Raw genomic sequence first — 18,607 nt, forward strand, 5'->3', positions numbered from 1 at the left:
AATAGAGCCTCCTTTCACTTTCTCTCCAGAGTGTCCTGCTTTAGGTGATAGATTATATGATCGGACTACTTAGGATTCACCTACAGAAAGAATGGGTTTAAGCCAGAGGTTGCCCACTATTAATTTAAAGAGTGTCCTGTAAGACCTACACTGTGTTGTGGGCATTTAGCCTGTATGTATATAGCTAAACAGGACCACATGTGTGTATATACATGTAGGACATTTAGGCTACACTTATGTAGCTAAACAGGGCCACTGTCATAAGCACTGTACATGCATTAACTCATTTACATTTCATAACAACCCCAGAAGGCAGGTACTATTAGTATCCCTATTGTGTGGATCAGGAAGCTAAAACAGAGAGGTAAGGTAACTTGCCTAAGGTCACACAGTTACTAAGATTCAAAGCCAGAATTCAAACTCAAGTAGACTGGCTCCAGAGCACATGCTGTCAGCCACTACACTACACTGCCTCTCACATCCAAATCTCACATGTCACGTAAAAATCCAGATTCCATATACATCTTGTTTCCATCTTCTCTTAAAAAATCAAAAGATCTGGCCACACTAGCATTATATTTTCTATTTTCTGTAGCAGTAAGTGGCTTCAGCCCTTCCCCTCACATTTTCCTAGAACCTCTCACTCTCTTCATTGTCTCATCTATCTAAATTAACTGCAGACATTTGAGTTTGCAATCCCCAGTTTAGCCATTAAATTGTTCTAACTCTGTTGTTATCAAAGACAATTGTTTTGGCTGTGTGTGGTGGTGCACACCTGTAATCCAAACACTTTGGGAGGCTGAGGCGGGTGGATCACTTGAGCTCAGGACTTTGAGACCAGCCTGGACAACATGTTGAAACCTTGTCTCTACTAAAAATACAAAAATCAGCCGGGCATGGTGGTGTGCACCTGTGGTCCCACCTACTCGGGAGGCTAAGGTGGGAGGATTGCTTGAGCCTGGGGGGCAGAGGTAGCAGTGAGTCAGGATGATGCCACTGCACTCCAGCTTGGGCAACAGAGTGAGACTTTTTATTTTAAAAAATAAAAAATATTAAGACAATGGTTTTCAATTTTTTTTTTTTAGCAACAGATCTTTTGTTCAATTAAAATCATATGCTTATTCCCAAATACATAAAATACACGAATGTGGAGCTGGGAAGAGAAAGGGCTCCAAGCCCTGTCTGTGGGCTCCATGGGACTCCAGGGATCCACTGGAAAGACAGCTGAATGGCGCCCGAGGTAAGGCCATGGCAGAGGTTAGTTGCAGGAGAGACTTTCAAGGGCATAAGAATCACATGTGGGCTTTGTCACCATGCAGATTCCTGGGATCTGCCCACAGAGCTTTTCTTTAGCAAGTCAGAGACATAGCTCCAGAAAGTGCTTGTAAAGAAAGTGCTTGTGGATGAAAGTGGTGGTCCACAGACCACATTGTAAGAAACAGTAGCCTGGCCACAGAATGCAAAACAAAGCTGACTCCTTCAGGGATGCAGCCTGGAGCCGTAGCCCCATTAGCATCCCTTCTCAAATGGTTCGCCAGCACTACAGAACTCATCCATATATGGTTCCTGAGAAATACTATGGTGAGGAGGGCAGCCTTATAATAAAATAGGGGGTTAGAAAAACAATTTAAGGCCGGGAGCAGTGGCTCACACCTGTAATCCCAGCACTTTGGGAGGCCGAGGCAGGCAGATCACTTGAGGTCTGGAGTTCAAGACCAGCCTGGCCAACATGGTGAAACCCCGTCGCTACTAAAAATACAAAAATTAGCTGGGCGTGGTGGCACGTGCCTGTAATCCCAGCTACTCGGGAGGGTAAGGCAGGAGAATCTCTTGAACCTGGGAGGTGGAGGTTGCAGTGAGCTGAGATCACGCCATTGCACTCCAGCCTGGGTGACAAAGTGAGACTCTGTCTCAAAAAAAAAAAAAAAAAAAATTAAAAATCTCTCTTTTACACACACACACACACACACACACACACACACACCACAGAATAAAAGCCCTAGAAGGCATCTTCTCCCAAAACAAATCAGATCTGTGAGCACAGAGACCTGCTAAGACCCATTCCATGATGATTTTATGCAAACTTCAACATACTTCCAACTCATCCTTGTATTCTCCTTTTATGGTACCTGGCCTTGTCACAAAGTATGAGATATTTTAGGATATGTTTTTCTGGGCTACCCATATGTTGTGAAACTGGCACTTAAGCTGAACTGCTGCCTCTGTATAATCCATATGAGGTGGAGGAGCAACATCCATTGTTCTCTTGCTTAAGGGGAGTGAACGGAACCATTTACCCACTCAGAAAAATTTCTGAACTACGAATTTTTGGTAGGTAGATCGAAAAGTTTGGAGTTATACTCCAAAACCTTGGCTGGTGAAACTGGCAAGCAGTTGTGACAGAGCGAAAGTACACATGGTTGCACTGGAACTGGACTTGGTAAACGCTGCTTCAGTTAGAAGTTTTTAAGCTACAAAAAGAATAATGTTTTGTCACATTATTTCTTCTTTTTTTTTTTTTGAGATGGAGTTTTGCTCTTGTCGCCCAAGCTGGAGTGCAATGGCACAATCTTGGCTCACCGCAACCTCTGCCTCCTGGTTTCAAGCAATTCTCCTGCCTCAGCCTCTGGAGTAGCTGGGATTACAGACATGCGCCACCATGCCTGGCTAATTTTGTATTTTTAGTAGAGACGGGGTTTCTCCATGTTGGTCAGGCTGGTCACAAACTCCCGACCTCAGGTGATCTGCCCACCTCGGCCTCCCAAAGTGTTGGGATTACAGGCGTGAGCCACCACTCCTGGCCTATTTCTTCTTTTATTAATACACTCAAAGCCCTTTTGGCACAAAGAAGCAGATAGGGAGTAAAAAAAAGCTTTGTATTAGTTCTAATATTGATGCCATGTATTCATAATTATAATTCCTACAAAGCTCTTTTGTGGATAGATACTATATTCCCACTTTTCTGATAGGATAACTGAGAAACAGGTTTAGCAAGAATGAAAAAGTCCAAGGAAGAATCACATTTTAATATCCATTTATGTGGCCTCTCAGAACAGTATCGATTTTTAAATTGATCTGAATAGCCTTTGTGGCTTCTCCAGCAGGCCAAGAAAGACAGCTAGGGAAAATGATGTGAGCAGAGCAGGGCGAGATGTGAATCTCAAGTCATCAGCCACTCCCTCAGCCTCCTCTACTGGAAGGAAAGGGAACCCATGGCTAACCTGCCTCCAGAATGGGGTGGCCCAGGCAGGCTGGGTGACCATGGCAATAGCACACCAGACCCAGAGGTGTAACAGCAAAGGCACAGTCTGGACTGTCCTCTCCCTTCATCCAGCTCTCTCTCCCTTAGGTGAGGGATTATCTAAGAGCCTTGATGTTCCTGCTTTTTAAAAAAAATTCTTTTTAGCACAGATTATTCCCTGACTAGAATGACAGTTTTGTACGAGGGAGTCAGGTGCAAGTAGGCTGTGTCAAGGTAGGAAGAAGGGCATTCTTCCAAGCCTCCGCAGCCCACAGGCAGGTCTGATCCTAAGCAGAGATGGTCCCCCAGGGAAGCACCCAGGCTTTGCTCACCCTGCAGGATAGCCAGCAGTGAGCAGCCTGCAGTCATCAGCCCATGTAATGTCCCAGGGCCAGCTGTGTAGAGAGGTAGGGGAGCAGGTGGGTGGGAGGGCCGGCCAAAGACTCAACTGACATGGCTCCTCCCAGTGCAGGTAGGAACTGGCCATGATTCTTGGCCCCAGCAGGAGCTCTCCTAAGAAACCCAAGGCATCTCTTCCTGTGATCTATAACTTGTCTTGGCTCTGCTAAGGAAAGCATCTCATGAATTGCTGGACCTGTCTTACTGGTTTAGGGATGATTGCAGAAGACAGACACAATCCTGACATTGACTAACATGGTGTTTGTGGCCTTAAGATTTCCTGCCAAGAGGTCCAGTGTCGGGCTCAGGTCCCAGCCCTTTTCTTTACTTAAGTCTCCCACCCCATGTTCCCTAGTCCAGATCTATGTCTCTCCCCTCTTCCCTCCCACATGCCCAGCTGTTCCTCCCATGTCTATGCCTTTCCCCTTTCTTGACTCATCACACTATGCACCCCTAACATTTCCATGTGAGGGCATTCTGGTTACATGAGGATCAGAGACAGACTTGAAGACAAGAAGGTGTCAATATTATGAAAGTTCAGTTTACCCAGACTCCAGAGGCTGTAGAAGGTATGGTGTTTATAATGTGGTTAAGGCTTTCCAGTCTCTCTGTTGGCTCCTGAGGAATAGGGTAGACAGGCACTCTAAAACATTTATTATGAAATACTTTAGGCGAACAGAAACATGTAGAGAAAATATATATATATATCCTTTGAGACAGGATTTTGCTGTGTCACCCAGGCTGGAGTGTAGTGTGATCACAGCTCACTGCAGCCTCAAAGTCCTTGGCTTAAACAATCCTCCCACCTTGGCCTCTAAGTCACTGGAACTACAGGCATGAACCACCATGCCTGATGAGAATAATTTTTTAAAAACATGTATCTGCTGGCTGGGCGTGGTGGCTCACGCCTGTAATCCCAGCACTTTGGGAGGCCGAGGCGGGCGGATCACCTGAGGATGGGAGTTCAAGACCAGCCTGACCAAAATGGAGAAACCCCATCTCTACTAAAAATACAAAATTAGCCGGGCATGGTGGCACGCGCCTGTAATCCCAGCTACTCAGGAGGCTAAGGCAGGAGAATCGCTTGAACCCGGGATGGGGAGGTTGCAATGGGCCATTGCACTCCAGCCTGGGCAACAAGAGAGAAACTTTGTCTCAAAAACAAAAACAAAACAAAAAACACATGTATCTGCCTGTCACTTGTCACTTTGTCTAAAAAAATCCCAAAAAACCATATATCCACCATTCAGCTTTGTTAACCCTTAATTTTTGTCACATCTGCTTCTGATGTTTGTCTTCAAGAAATGGACCATGACAGATACAGTTGAAGCCCTGCGTAATTCCCTCCAATTTTACCCCCTTCCCCCTGGCATTGACCCTACACTTGGTTGTTTTTATATTTTTACCTCATTTGTATATGGTAAAAATACCTGGGGTTACATTTTCTTATGGCAATAAGTGGCTTCAGCACGTCCCCTCATGTTCTCCCAGAATCCACCTGGCTCTCTTCACTTATCTAGCTTACCTGTAAGCATCTGACTTTGCAACCCCCAGATTAGCCATTAAATGGTTCTAACTGTTGTAATCTAAGACAGTGTTTTAACTTTTTTTTTTTTTTTTTTTAGCAACACAGCTTTTGTTCAATTGAAATCATGTGCTTATTCCCAAATATATAAAATCCATGAGCATGGATCTGGGATGAGAAACAACAATTAGTACTGTCTTTGAAGGTTTTTAGAAGTACATAAACTGTATGATGCTGTATATATCCTTCAGATGTTTTTTATTCAATGCTGATTTTTGAGATTTACTGATCTTACAAATGTAGTTCTACTTGATTCATTTTTAATTGCAATGTAGTATTCCACTGTACAAATACACTGAATATGTTTATCCACCACTCTGTTGATGGACATTTAGAGTGTTTCCAAATTTTCATACATCAGTGCTGCAATATGTATGTCACCTTATGACCAATATATTTGGATTTATTTCTGCCACTTCATTTGTCCTTTCTGTTTACTCTTTTTTTTGATATACTATTTTCTTGTCCCTATCTGTATTTAATAGACTTTCCTTTTTTCATTTCCTCTCTCTACTGATTTGAGGTATGCATACTCTGTTTCTATTTGTTATCCCTCCTATTAGTCTAGACTTAAAGACTGCTGGTTTTTCCCTATTATCTATCCTCTCTTTCTTTCTCATATAAATAGAACCCCCAACTTTTAGCTGAGCGCATAGTTATTCAGAATAAAGACTACATTTCTGTTTGTAGAAATGTACAAACCTTCTTTGTAGCTGGGTATAACCATGTGAATAAGATCTGGCCAGTGGGATATCAGCAGAAGAAAGGTATGAAACCTCTGAGTCACTAACTTAAAGGGAAGGGGTTGGAATGTGACTTATCAGGTGACCCATCTTCAAATACTCAGAGACCATCACCCTAAAGCTTGATTGCTTATGTCTGGAAGGTTACATGAGAAAGAAAGAAATATCAGCTTGGTTTAAGCCATTGTTATTTGGGGTTCTTTCTTACAGCAGCCAAACAATGATCTAAGCAAACTGTGATTTTTAAAAACTTACCCTGGTTAGACTCATTCTGTTTCCTGAATCTGAGGTTTCACATCTTTCATCAAGTTTGGAAACTTTTCAGCCACTATCTTTTCATGGAATCTTATTTGTTGGATATAGGACCTTGTCATTCTAACATCCAGGTCTCAGCTGCTGTATCTTTATTTCTGTAGGCAGCATTCTGGATGATTTCCTTAGGTCTGTCTTCCTGTCCATTAAGTCTATCTTCCATGGTGCCTAATCTGACGTTTAATCTATCCATTAATACATTTTAATTTCAATGAAAACACTTTTGCTTCTAAAAGTTCTATTTAGTTTTCAAGTCTACCTGATCTTTTTAGGTAGTGTCTTGTTCTTGTCTTATGCTTTCAATGTCTTTGTTACGTCTTCAAAACTTTTGAACTCATTTATTTCATAGTCTCTTGCCAACAGTTCCATTATTAGAAGTTGTTGGGGATCTAGTCTAATTGTTTTTTGTGTATGTGGATACTCACTCATTGTAGATTATTTCCTCAAGTGTTTAGTCATTTTTGATTATATATTCCTCTTCATTAAGGCTTTTTTCTGTGTGGATCCTGTGTGATTTGAATTGAGGTCTTGTGTCTCCAGAGAGGTTTTGTTTCTGTCCCTACCAGGCTCCCCAGGGGTATCACTGGCCCAGAACTTGGGTTTCCTAAACCACACAGGTAGTATAAATCCTAACATTAAACCAGCATTATCATCAGGTTCTCAGGGGAGACTCTATTCTTGTTTTTCCACCTAGAGCCTTAACTAAGTCTGAGAAGCTATTGTCATCTCCTGTGCCAGTGAATGATTTTCCTTTCCTTGTCTACCCTGTTATTTAGGGTAAGCCCTTTAATATTCCTGACCATTTTTTATTTTTAAATTTTGTTCATACTGACACTAATCAAAAGAAATAATAGTCCTGACTTTATGCGGAAGTCTGTTTCAGCTCCAACCTCCAGCTGGCCAGTCCTCATTTCTATCCCCACCGATATTAAAACTCTAACTTCAAACCTTACATTACTCTAGGGAGGCCAGCCACATACCACCTGCCCCTCAATCAGCTGTCAGAGTCGAGTACCACTGTGGCTTTACCCTCTTCATTTTGTTACCTGAGGACTTTTCTTACTTTTTTCTGTGCTCAGCTCTGCATTTACATGAATATTTTAAATATTTAACCCAGTATTTCCAGGTGATTCACAGTGGGGTTTTTTTTGTTTGTTATTTTGTTGTCCATGTTACTAGAAACAGAAGTCTCTTCCCTCTGAGTTATATCTCAGACTGCCTGGCTGAGTCAATCCCTACTTATCCTTTCCTTCCTTCTTGTCCCTCCCCCGATACCACAGCTTAAGGCAGGATTCTCAAACTTCATAGTGTACAGAATGATTTTCTGGGAGCTTGTTAAACATGCAGATTATTAGCAACCCGCCAGGAGACTTCAATTGAGAGGACTGGGGTGGGACCCAAGAATATGCATGCTTAACAAGCACTCTAGGTGGTTCTGGCCAAACGGTTCTGACCACACTTTGAGAATCACTGTCTGAGGTCTGCTGCCCTTTCCTGATGTATATTCATTCCTTTCTATTGACAGTACCTGGTAGGAGCCCTGCGCATCTCTGTTTTGCAAAGTCTGAGTTAGGAGACAACAATGCCAACGGACCCAAGGTTCAAGAGTTCTAGTCCAGACTAGTCCAGGACCACTCCCCTTAGCCATGGTGATGCCACTGATTTGTCCTGCTGGACTCCAGCTATCAATAAAACAGGTCATCCATTTGGGCTTTACTAATTGAGACTTTGACATTATTTGGAGAGGGGTGAGCTGAATTTTCCCTTTGTACTTATGAAAGAATTGTTTGCTAAGCAGATGGATACTATAAACAAAACTATACATATAATGATGGGTTCACTTAATTTTAAGTGCAGGTCTTCACTCTGTAGATGGGTTATGCTCCAGAATGCCTCTGAAAGTTAGCAGTTTAGAATGTATCTTCCAGCCGAGTGCAGTGGCTCATGTCTGTAATCCCAGCACTTCAAGAGGCTGAGGTGATCACCTGAGGTGAGGATCACCTGAGGTTGGGAGTTCGAGACCAGCCTGACCAACATGGAGAAACCACGTCTCTACTAATAATACAAAATTAGCCCAGCGTGGTGGCGCATGCCTGTAGTCCCAGCTACTTGGGAGGCTGAGGCAGGGGAATTGCTTGAACCCAGGAGGCGAAGATTGTGGCAAGCTGAGATGGTGCCATTGCACTCCAGCCTGGGCAACAAGAGCGAAACTCCATCTCAATAAATGAATAAATAAAATAAAATAAAATAGAATGTTATCTTCCCACAGAAACATTAGGAAAGGTGGTCAGTTTCCCAGACCAGCCCACTCAAACCTGTAAATAAAATAATTATTCCCATTTAAGACCTCTTCTATGTCAGGACCTTTACATATGTGATCTGATATAATTCTCAAAATAACTCTTAGAAGTAGACATTTGTGTTTTTTTGTCTTAGCGGTGAAGGGATTTGCCCAAGGTCATCTAGCCAGTAAGTGGCAGAGCCAAGTTAGGTCTGGCTCCAAAGCCTGTGTCCTTGTTACCAGGAAAGCAGAACACCTCCTGTAGCTCATTTGTTTAACAAAGGGTGAGAGGAAGGGTAGAGATTTCTGTTTTCTCCCGAAACACTGTCTTTCCCCACACTGAGAAAGAAATGTTAAGGGAGTAATAGAACCTCTCCGCTGCAGCCACAGGTGACTCCGGAAGTGACGGGGGACCAAGAAGATCGGCAGCATGTCTTTGGTGTGCCTTAATGAGCGAGCAAAGACGCAAGCAAGATAACAGCTTAGTAAACTCCTCGGGCTTTGGTCTTAAACTACCTTGGGTTTCATTTTGCATATGGGGAAAAGCATCTTACTGAAAGTTGACTTTCCGCAACTCTCCCTCTCTCACACGGCCCTCCCTGCCATAAACCTCTGCGTGTGGAGAGGCAGCTCCCTGCTCTGCGGGACTCACCTTGTCAGCCAGCAGCTCCCTTATCTTGCTGGCCTGTAGGCGGAACCGGAAAAGCTGGGTTTCCAGGGTCAGGCAGCGTTTCTGCCAGTCTACGCTGGCCGGCGCGTCCACCTTGAGTTCTGCCATGATGGAATCGACTTCTGGATTATTCCGGGGAGCCCTAAGAACCAGCATGCAGAAAGAGGAAAAGATAAATAAGTGTGTGAGGAAGAGTTCTGTGGGGAAAGAACGGGAGGGGACCAAAGGACAGAGAAAACAGGGCTGGGGAAGAGAATCGGTCACTGATCCCCAGGGTCCCTCCCTGCCTTCCTCAGCTCAGTGTGTCCCGCTCCATTGTAAGTTAGCTTAGAGCCTCAGGAAACCGTGAAACCTGAGAAACCTTAAGGAGAACCTAGTCTCATCTGGACAGAAGTGAAAAGTAGGGCTCATTTGTTTTTCAATTATCCACACAACAAACTTATCCGTTAAACAGCTACTTATATGCCTGACCCTGTACTCTGCAATGGAGATGCAAACAGAACTAAGAGAAATTCCTTGTCTTTGTGTTTTTCAAGGAACTCTTAGGAAAATCTAATTACAATGTAGTCATAGTTGCCAAATGACATGCAGATAAATGGGAATGGGAGCTGGGAAAAGTGGGAGGGATGTGTTTAGGGAAGGCTTAAAGTGGGTAACAGATGCATCCAAGGTCACATAGCTAATTAGAGGCAGAACCCCGGTTCCCAGTTTATTTCTTATTCTATTTCACCTATATAAGATGTTAGATGAGAAAAAAATGGAAATAAAATATAATGCTTTGAATGTCCTTGACAATCTTCTATTTAGATGGGATTGTGTCCATTATTATCATCGAATCATCCATCCCACTTTGGAACAGATTCTCACCATTTCCTTCAGGTTCTAAGATGCAAACCAGAAAACTGCTAGATATTTTGCTGCAACCTCTGGAGAAAGCTACAAGTCTTTGGGAAAAAAAATTTGTACAAATTCAGAACAAATCAAGTAGACACCTATAGTATGTCCAGCCAGGGGAATTCACTCAGATGCCTCCTGGACATATTTAGAGAAAAAACACTGGATGGAGGATGAGAAAAGGAAGAAGAAGGATGCATGAGTGTGCATGAGAGAGGGATGCAGGCAGAGTGAGCCTGGGAGACACATCCATCATCAGGATTTTTCAACTCCCCCTTCTAGGGCATTATGATGAATGATGCTTGCCAAAAAGTATAAATTTGGTCTGTCCCAAACCATGACACATGGTCACCCTAGTAGTCAACAATTTTAAGGAATAATTATTAATTTTTTAGGGTGATAATTTTTTTTTTTTTTGAGGGAGAGTCTCACTCTGTCAGCCATGCTGGAGTGCAATGGTGCAATCCTGGCTCACTACAACCTCTGCCTCCTGGCTTCAAGTGATTCTCATGCCTCAGCCTCCTGAGTAGCTGGATTATAGGCATGCACCACCAAGCCTGGCTAATTTTTTGTATTTTTAGTAGAGATGGGGATTCACTGTGTTGGCCAGGCTGGTCTTGAACTCCTGGCCTCAAGTGATCCACCTGCCTCAACCTCTCAAAGTGCTGGGATTACAGGTGTCAGCCACTGCACCTGGCCGATAATCTTTTTAAATGTCATCTGTCAGAAATTTTTATGATATACAGGTTAAATAATATCTGGGATTTGTTTTAAAATACTTCATGGTAAGAGGTAAGTAGAGGAGGAGATATACGAAATAGGATTAGTAAAATGTAGATAATTTTTGAAGCTGGTTGAGGGGTATATGGGGGTTCTTTATATGATCTCTCTACTTGAATATATGCCTGGAATTTTCCATAATAAAAATTTGTTGCTTTTCAAAATCCCCTTTTCCTTCCTCAGGAGTCACATGGCCTCAGAAAACCCAGCTACCTCCTGTACTGTTGCCAGATACTACCACAGTGCAAAGTTAGCCTCTGTTTGATGGGCTAATCACCAATAGTGCTTCTCCCCTCGCATGTGACTTTTATTCGTATTTTTCTCCCATCATACACTACAAGCAGCTATTGCTTATTGAGTCTTTATTGTGTGCCAGGCATGTGTTGCCTCTTTAATCCTTACAACAACCTGTGAAACAATAGGTAAGCACTGTTGTCCACACACACATGAGGACACTGAGGAACAGAGAAGCTAAGTAATTTACAGATAATTGTACAGCTAGTTAATGGTGGAGCTGGGATTCTGGTTCCAAATTCCTTGTTCATTGCCACTCTGCGCTCTTTACCCATCCAAAAATAAAAATAAAAAGAATTCCAATTTCACAAAGAGTGTGGTAGACTTGAAAATGGCAGAAATCGTTTCTAGGATCTTTCAGAAGCCTTAGCACAAGGATGAACCTATATCCCAGATTTCCCAAGACATCTTGGGCTCAAAATCCTGATACCATAATCTCCCCAAGCACTGGCACTTACCATGTATCCTGACTTTTCATCTAAAAAATAAGACCTGCAGAGAAAGGCCCAACAATTAAACCACTGATGGACCGAGTAAGCTCGGTTCTTGGCTCCTCAGAACACATGACTTCAGCGCTGATCTCCCAGCCCTGTCATCTAAACAATCCCTATATTGTGACCTCCCAGCAATCCCCATCTCAAAAGACTAGGACCAACTGGAACGGGCAGGAAGACAAAAGACAGAAACAAAACATGACCTTCTCTGAGCTAAGATCACAGCTGAAAAGACAAAACAGAACCTTGTAAGGCTCTCAGAGAAGGCCGGGAGGCTTCATGTTTGATTTTTCCTTGTCCTTTACTGGGATTTTGCTTTTCCTTGTATAAATAGGAAAAGTGACAGATCTGAGACTACGACCTGGGAGTATCGCAACTCAGTTCAGGGCTAAGAAATAACAGTAAAAGCATAAAAGCAAGGGGCAAGGGAAATGTAATCCTTTTGTATAGTTGAAAGAGTTCGATTAATATTGATTCCCTCTTACTGATTGTCAAAGCTGCTGCTTAGATTCTATTGGGAGAGTGAAAACCCAAATTATCAAAATCTCCAAGTACTTTGGAAATATGTCACTGGTGTCTGCCTAGCCCTGATATCTGAGATTATACCTAGTTTAGGGAATGCTTTCCCCAATCAAGCATCTCCATAACATCATGGTTCTGAACTGATCAAGTGGTCTGTTTAATCCTCTCCCTGCCTTGTGGATGGAGAGGATTAACCACCCTCTCCCTGGCAAGTTGCTGAGGAGGTTGGGACTCGTGCTTGGCTTGCCTCGGCATGTGAGGAGAGCAGAGAGGTTTTGAAATAGATCAGGAGCAGGGTGCCTGCTGCCAAACCCAAGGCCCAGAGGCTCTTCTGACAGAAGCAGGTGGTCAGAGCAACAGCCATAAAATAAGGGAGGTTAAAGGAAGATACCAGTAAGCTGAGCCTCACCTGCTAAGTCACCTTGCACTTATACCTCCCATAAAAATGCACAAGGATGAGCAGAAATGAATACTTTACATTTGCAGTAGAGTTTGTAACTTGTCAAAGCATTGTGACGCATGTGTTATTTCTCTCTTTATCTCCGAGATGGAGGACAAGCACAATTAGTCACAATGAACAGATGAGAAAACTCATCACATCTGTGACTTGCTTGGAGCCTTGCATAGAGCTAAGGAGTAGCAGAACTGGGCCAAGAATCCTGATCTCCCAGTGTCTACAATTGTCCTCTTCCCATGATGATGCTTCAGTAGTGGTAGCAGATATCTCATACTAACAGGCTAGTCTAACACAAATACATTAATGGCAAAAACAAATGGGGAAAGGAGAGAGGGGAAGTGAGCTGGAAACAAAACTCAGCTCAATTTTTTTTTTCTATTTTTATTCTGGAATGCTCTATCACACATTAGAAATAGGGAGAATAGCACAATAAATCCCTATGTCCCCAATACCCCGCTAAAATTATGATCAGCTCTTGGCCAGTCTTATGAAACTCATAGTTTTCTTGATTCTGCTGGCACCCAGCCTGCTAAACTGCTTGGCAGGTGAATCAAACAACTGCCATAGTCTTGATACCTGTTTTGGCATCCCCTGAATCCTCCAACACCCGGGACTGAAATGCCACAGCAGTCAGTGGGGATATGCCTCAGAGGCAGGGGCTGGGAGTAGGATGGGTGGGAAGGTGGCACAGGAAGTCATTAGGTGACTCCAGACTGAGAGTCTGTATCAGAGAAAACACAAATTTGACCTGGGATCTCTCTGGCAAGTTTGAGGATTTTGACCAGAAACTGACAAAATGCTAAGATTACTTTTTTTCTTTTTCTTTTGAGACAGGGTCTCACTCTGTTGCCCAGGCTGGAGTAAGTGGCACAATCATGGTTCACTGAAGCCACAACTTTCCCAAGCTCAGGTGACCCTCCCACCTCAGCCTCCCAAGTAGCTGGGACTACAGGCATGCACCACCGTGCTTGGCTAATTTTTGTATTTTTTGTAAAGACAGGGTTTCATCATGGTGCCCAGGCTGGTCTCAAACTCCTGGGCTCAAGTGATCCACCTGCCTCATTCTTCTAAAGTGTGTTGAGCCACTGCACCCAGCCTAAGTTTTTATTTTATTATTATTATTATTATTATTATTATTATTATTATTATTATTATTTTTGAGATGCAGTCTCGCTCTGTCACCCAGGCTGGAGTACAATGGTGCAATCTCGGCTCTCTGCAACCTCCGCCTCCCAGGTTCAAACAATTCTCCTGCCTCAGCCTCCTGAGTGGCTGGGATTACAGGTGGATGCCACCACACTGGCTAATTTTTGTATTTTTTGTAAAGATAGGGTTTCACCATGGTGCCCAGGCTGGTCTCGAACTCCTGGGCTCAAGTGATCCACCTGCCTCATTCTTCTAAAGTGTATTGAGCCACTGTGCCCAGCCTAAGATTAAGTTTTTATTTTATTATTATTATTATTATTGAGATGGAGTCTTGCTCTGTCACCCAGGCTGGAGTACAATGGTGCAATCTCAGCTCACTGCAACCTCCACCTCTCGGGTTCAATTTTCCTGCCTCAGCCTCCCGAGTAGCTGGGATTACAGGCAGATGCCACCACACTGGCTAATTTTTGTATTTTTAGTAGAGACAGGGTTTCACCATGTTGGCCAGTCTGGTCAAACTCCTGACCTCAGGTGATCCACCTGCCTTGGCCTCCCAAAGTGCTGGGATTACAGGTGTGAGCCATCACTCCCAACCCCAAGATTAAGTTTAATTCAAACAACTTTTAAGTGATTCCTGTGTGCAAGATTGGGGATATAAAGATGAATAAAGATATTGTGGCTTTTGAGGCTCAAGGCTACAGCCTGAATATCCTGGTAGCTCCCTGCAAAGGTAGCTAATCAATACAGGACCCTAAAAGAAAGAGGTCAGAGGTCACCACAGGCCTCAAAATAGCTCATTGCCTCTATCTTGTGGAGGATGCAGGAGGCACTGGAAGGCAACGGGGCTTCTGTTACATGCACAATTTCCACTGGGCTCTCTCATGTTACCTCAGTATGGTTCATTCCCTGAGTGTGAGTACCTGTATGACTTCCACTTGCTAGTGAGGGGCGACCACCATCTTCTAAAAGTGCTCTGTCAGACTAGGCTGACTACCTGTTAATTGTGGGAGAGAAACAGCTTTGTGTCCCCTTTCTGGGGATGAAGCTGGGAGAAGGGTGTGAGTGGACACAGGGACAACTTCCTCTGATCTCAGCATTGTCATCTGATCAAGCTAACAACATCCATTTAGCCACTGCTGGGTGCCTACATGACATTCCACACAATGTCTGGGGAGACAGAAAAGGTGAGCATGTCCTAGGCCGCAGGAACCTCAATACCAAAAGAAGGGGTCAGGACAACCAGGTACAACATTCCTTGAGAACAAAAACAACAAAGAGAAACAGCTTAGTACCTAAGATCCCATGCTCTGGCACTGACAGGACTGGGTTTGAATACAAGCTCAGGCAGTAATAATCCTGTGGCCTTAAGCCATTTGCTTAACTTCTTTGAGACTCAGTTCCATTTTGAAATTGAGGGCAGTAATATTTGAAAATCAGGACAATAATATTTGGTTGAACCATAAGAAACCATCAACATTTAACCATTTTCCAACCTTCAAAATGGCCATTTCATATATCACATCATGCAGGGCTTTTTGAGAATTAAAGGAGATATTATAAAAGCCTGGCGCACACTAAGTACTCAATAAATGACTGTTATTGTTGTTATCGGCAAACAAAAGGCAAACCAATAGCATCTAGAACCTAAGAGGAGATGTGGCCCAAAGATGTGCTCACTAGGCCAGGCACGGTTGCTCACACCTGTAATCCCAGCACTTTGGGAGGCAGAGGCAGGTGGCTCACCTGAGGTCAGGAGTTCGACCAGACTGGCCAATATGGTGAAACCCTGTCTCTACTAAAAATACAAAAATTAGCCAGGTGTGGTGGCGCATGCCTGTAATCCCAGCCACTTGGGAGGCTAAGGCAGGTGAACTGCTTGAACCCTGGAGGTGGAGGTTGTAGTGAGCTGAGATTGTACCACTGCACTCCAGCCCGGGCGACAGAGTGAGACTCCAGCTCAAAAAAAAAAAAAAAAGATGTGCTCACTACCAGATCTAACTCTGGAGATCTGGAGAGGAGGTCCTGTGATTTTTTAAGTTATTTTAGAACATTGCACAAAAGGGTATATAGTGCAAAGTAAGGCTTCTTCCCATGCCTGTACTTCAGCCATAGTTCTCTCCAGCGGCAACCACTGTTACAGGTTTCTGTGTGTTCTCGCAGAGATATTCAGAGCATCTACAAGCATTCATACGTATGTGGCATTCACACACCCACCCAAAAATGGTGGCCCACCATACACACTGTACTCAACAATATAACTTAGAGATATTCCTACATCAAAATATATATCTGCCACATTTTCTCTCCACGCTTTGTAACAGCTTTAATATATCCTATCGTGTGGCTTTTACATGATCTTATTGAAGGGTCCCTTCATCTAGATTGTTTCCAACCTTTTGCTAAACAATGCTGCAATGAATATTCAATGATGTACACATTTCATATACATCAGAGTAAATCTGAAGGATGAAGTCCCAGAAAATGGAATTTAGGGGTAAATGAGGTACACTTTAAATTGCCAGACATTTCTTTGGATTTTTTTTTTTCTATCAGGAATGGGAGGAACATGCTGTCCCCTACAGCTGGTGACTTCTGAAGCGGGCAGAAGAGGCTCCACATTTTTTCAGCTTAGTTGATAGTTTCAATGAGTTTGGGGCCACAGGCTGCATCCCACAATTGCCCAACTCTGAGCAGGCCCCCTCAGCAGTCTGTGGGAAGGTAGTAGAAGTGGACTGAACCATACCTTAGGAATTTAGGAGGCTTGGGTTTCAGTTATGGCTCTTCCACTTTTTAGCTATGTGACCATGGGCATATCACAACAATTTTTTTTTAAGAGACAGGATCATCAGCCTCCCAAGTAGCTGGGACTACAGGCCCACGCCACCACACCCAGCTAATTTTTACATTTTTATTTATTTGTAGATACAGGGTCTCCCTATGTTGCCCAGGCTGCTCTTGAACTCCTGGCACCAAGCTCTCCTCCTGCCTTGGCTTCCCAAAGTGCTGGGATTACAGGCATGAGCCACTGCAACTGGCCTAAATCACAACTTTTCAGAGTCCCAGTTTCCTCCTTTGGAAAAATGGGGCCAATAATATGCAGAAACACTAATACCGATGTTCTATAAAGCGTTAAGTGATGGTGCTAGCCCTATACACAGTGTCTGTCACATAGAAGACAGTCCAAAAAGTTTGATGAAGGAACTGATAATTCTCCCAGTGAATTTTTTAAATGGTCTTTCAAGTGTTTTACCTGAACCAAGGCTCTGTCTTGGAAGAGTTTTATGAGGTGGATTCATAGTAAAAGCTATGGAGGAGATATCCTGGCAAGCAGAAATCCCACAAGGAGGGGAGTTTCCTTCCAGATGAGGGTCTTCACCGCCTCTGCCACCCCCACTAAGGCCCCTGGTTCCTGGCGACCGAGTCCTCGCTAAGACTCCTAGGACACAATGCTCTGTGTCATTCGGCACCCAACCTGTTTTCTTTTTTGCTTGAATGACCTGCTCCTAGGAGTCGAGCCTGAGCCATAGGGTCCCTAAGAGAACACTCAGAAATCATAGAAGAAATAACCTAAGGTGAAGTGGGGAGGGGTGCGGGAAGGGGTGAAAGGGAGCGAGCACCGATAGCAAGGTGGCAGCCTGCACATCCGCTCCGAGGGCCCTTCCCGGGAGCGACTGGATCTGGCCGATCCCCAACTCCAGGTCCTCCCGGGGGAGGCTCCTCCTGGTCTCGCGGCGCGAGTCCCGAGGGGCGCCCGGCTCGCCAAGCCGGACCCGCGCTCCAGCGCTCCCCGCCGCTGGGAGCTCGCTTCCAGGTAGGGAGGCACCTGCTCGGGATCGTCCTCCAGGCCGGAGGGGCAGTCCCCCGCGCGCAGCCTGACGCCCTCCCCCGCGGCGCAGCCCCAGCCCAACACAGCGACGGGAGCGCGGGTCGCTCACCTCCAGCGAGCTCGCTGCCGTCCCCGCCGCGCACTGGGCACACCGGCGCCCTCGGGCCGCCGCCGCCGCCGACCTTGCGTCGCTCTCGCCGGAGTCTCGGGCTGCCGCCGGCCCTCCGCTCCCCAGCAGCAGGGGTCGCGGGCTGCGGGGCGGGGCGAGGCTAGAGCGGGAGGGGTGCCCGCGGGCTCGCTGCACAAAGCCCGGCCGTGCCTTGCGGCGCCCCATTCAACGCTCCGCCGGGCGCCCTCCTCCCCTCGACTCCCCGCCCGCTCCTTGAAGGCAGAGCGCCGGGCTCAGCTCTCCAGGCAGCTCGCGGAGAGGCACAGGAAATGACCTCAGCAGGCTCCAGCCTCCCACTTCTCCGCACCGCTGGGCTCGTCCCTGGGGCGGCGGGGAGGGCGGCGGGGTGTACCGGGCGCCGGCCCCGAGCTCTCTGAGGAGGCCCCACCAGCTGCCGCAAGGGGCGTCCAGAGCGCCCCGAGGATCTGCTTGGCCCCAAATAGCGGGGGACCCTCGCGGGCTGCGGGACAAGACCAGACCCTCTCCGCCAAAGGTTCCAGCATTTGCCTGGCTACCTGTGGGAACTGTAACGTCTGGATATTTGGAACAGAAGTCCATATTTCAGTCTGGCAGACCAAATGTTATGAGTTCCAATTTGCAGGAGAAAGAAAAAGAAAAAATAAGTTACGACAGCCCAGAGAGTAACTTACTTGCTTATTTTCTGGTCTCGCTATGTTGCCCAGGCTGGACTCGAACTCCGGAGCTCAAGTGATCGTCCCGCCTGGGCCTCCGGGCCAGCTTATGTATATGTTATTTTAAAGGAGACCCCAGGAGGACCCTGGCTGCCAGGCAGT

General features: G+C 45.1%; 1 protein-coding gene across 3 annotated transcripts in view; it reads right to left on the reverse strand.

Moving 5' to 3' along the window:
* The window catches only part of PLEKHH1 (pleckstrin homology, MyTH4 and FERM domain containing H1), a 55,232-nt gene extending 37,153 nt beyond the window's left edge, over positions 1 to 18,079 (reverse strand). The window contains exons 1-2 of one of the 3 annotated variants that reach the window (XM_055289068.2): positions 17,754 to 18,079; positions 9,214 to 9,373 (exon numbers count right to left, since the gene is read on the reverse strand). In XM_055289068.2, coding sequence (XP_055145043.1) covers positions 9,214 to 9,339 — 126 coding nt within the window. In that variant the 5' untranslated portion in view covers positions 9,340 to 9,373; positions 17,754 to 18,079. The remainder of the gene's footprint in view (positions 1 to 9,213; positions 9,374 to 17,753) is intronic. The other 2 variants (XM_055289066.2, XM_055289067.2) reach the window with 2 other exon arrangements.
* Positions 18,080 to 18,607: the final 528 nt, after the last annotated feature.

Source organism: Symphalangus syndactylus, chromosome 8 (genome assembly GCF_028878055.3).
Source record: "Symphalangus syndactylus isolate Jambi chromosome 8, NHGRI_mSymSyn1-v2.1_pri, whole genome shotgun sequence".
Lineage (NCBI taxonomy): Eukaryota > Metazoa > Chordata > Mammalia > Primates > Hylobatidae > Symphalangus > Symphalangus syndactylus.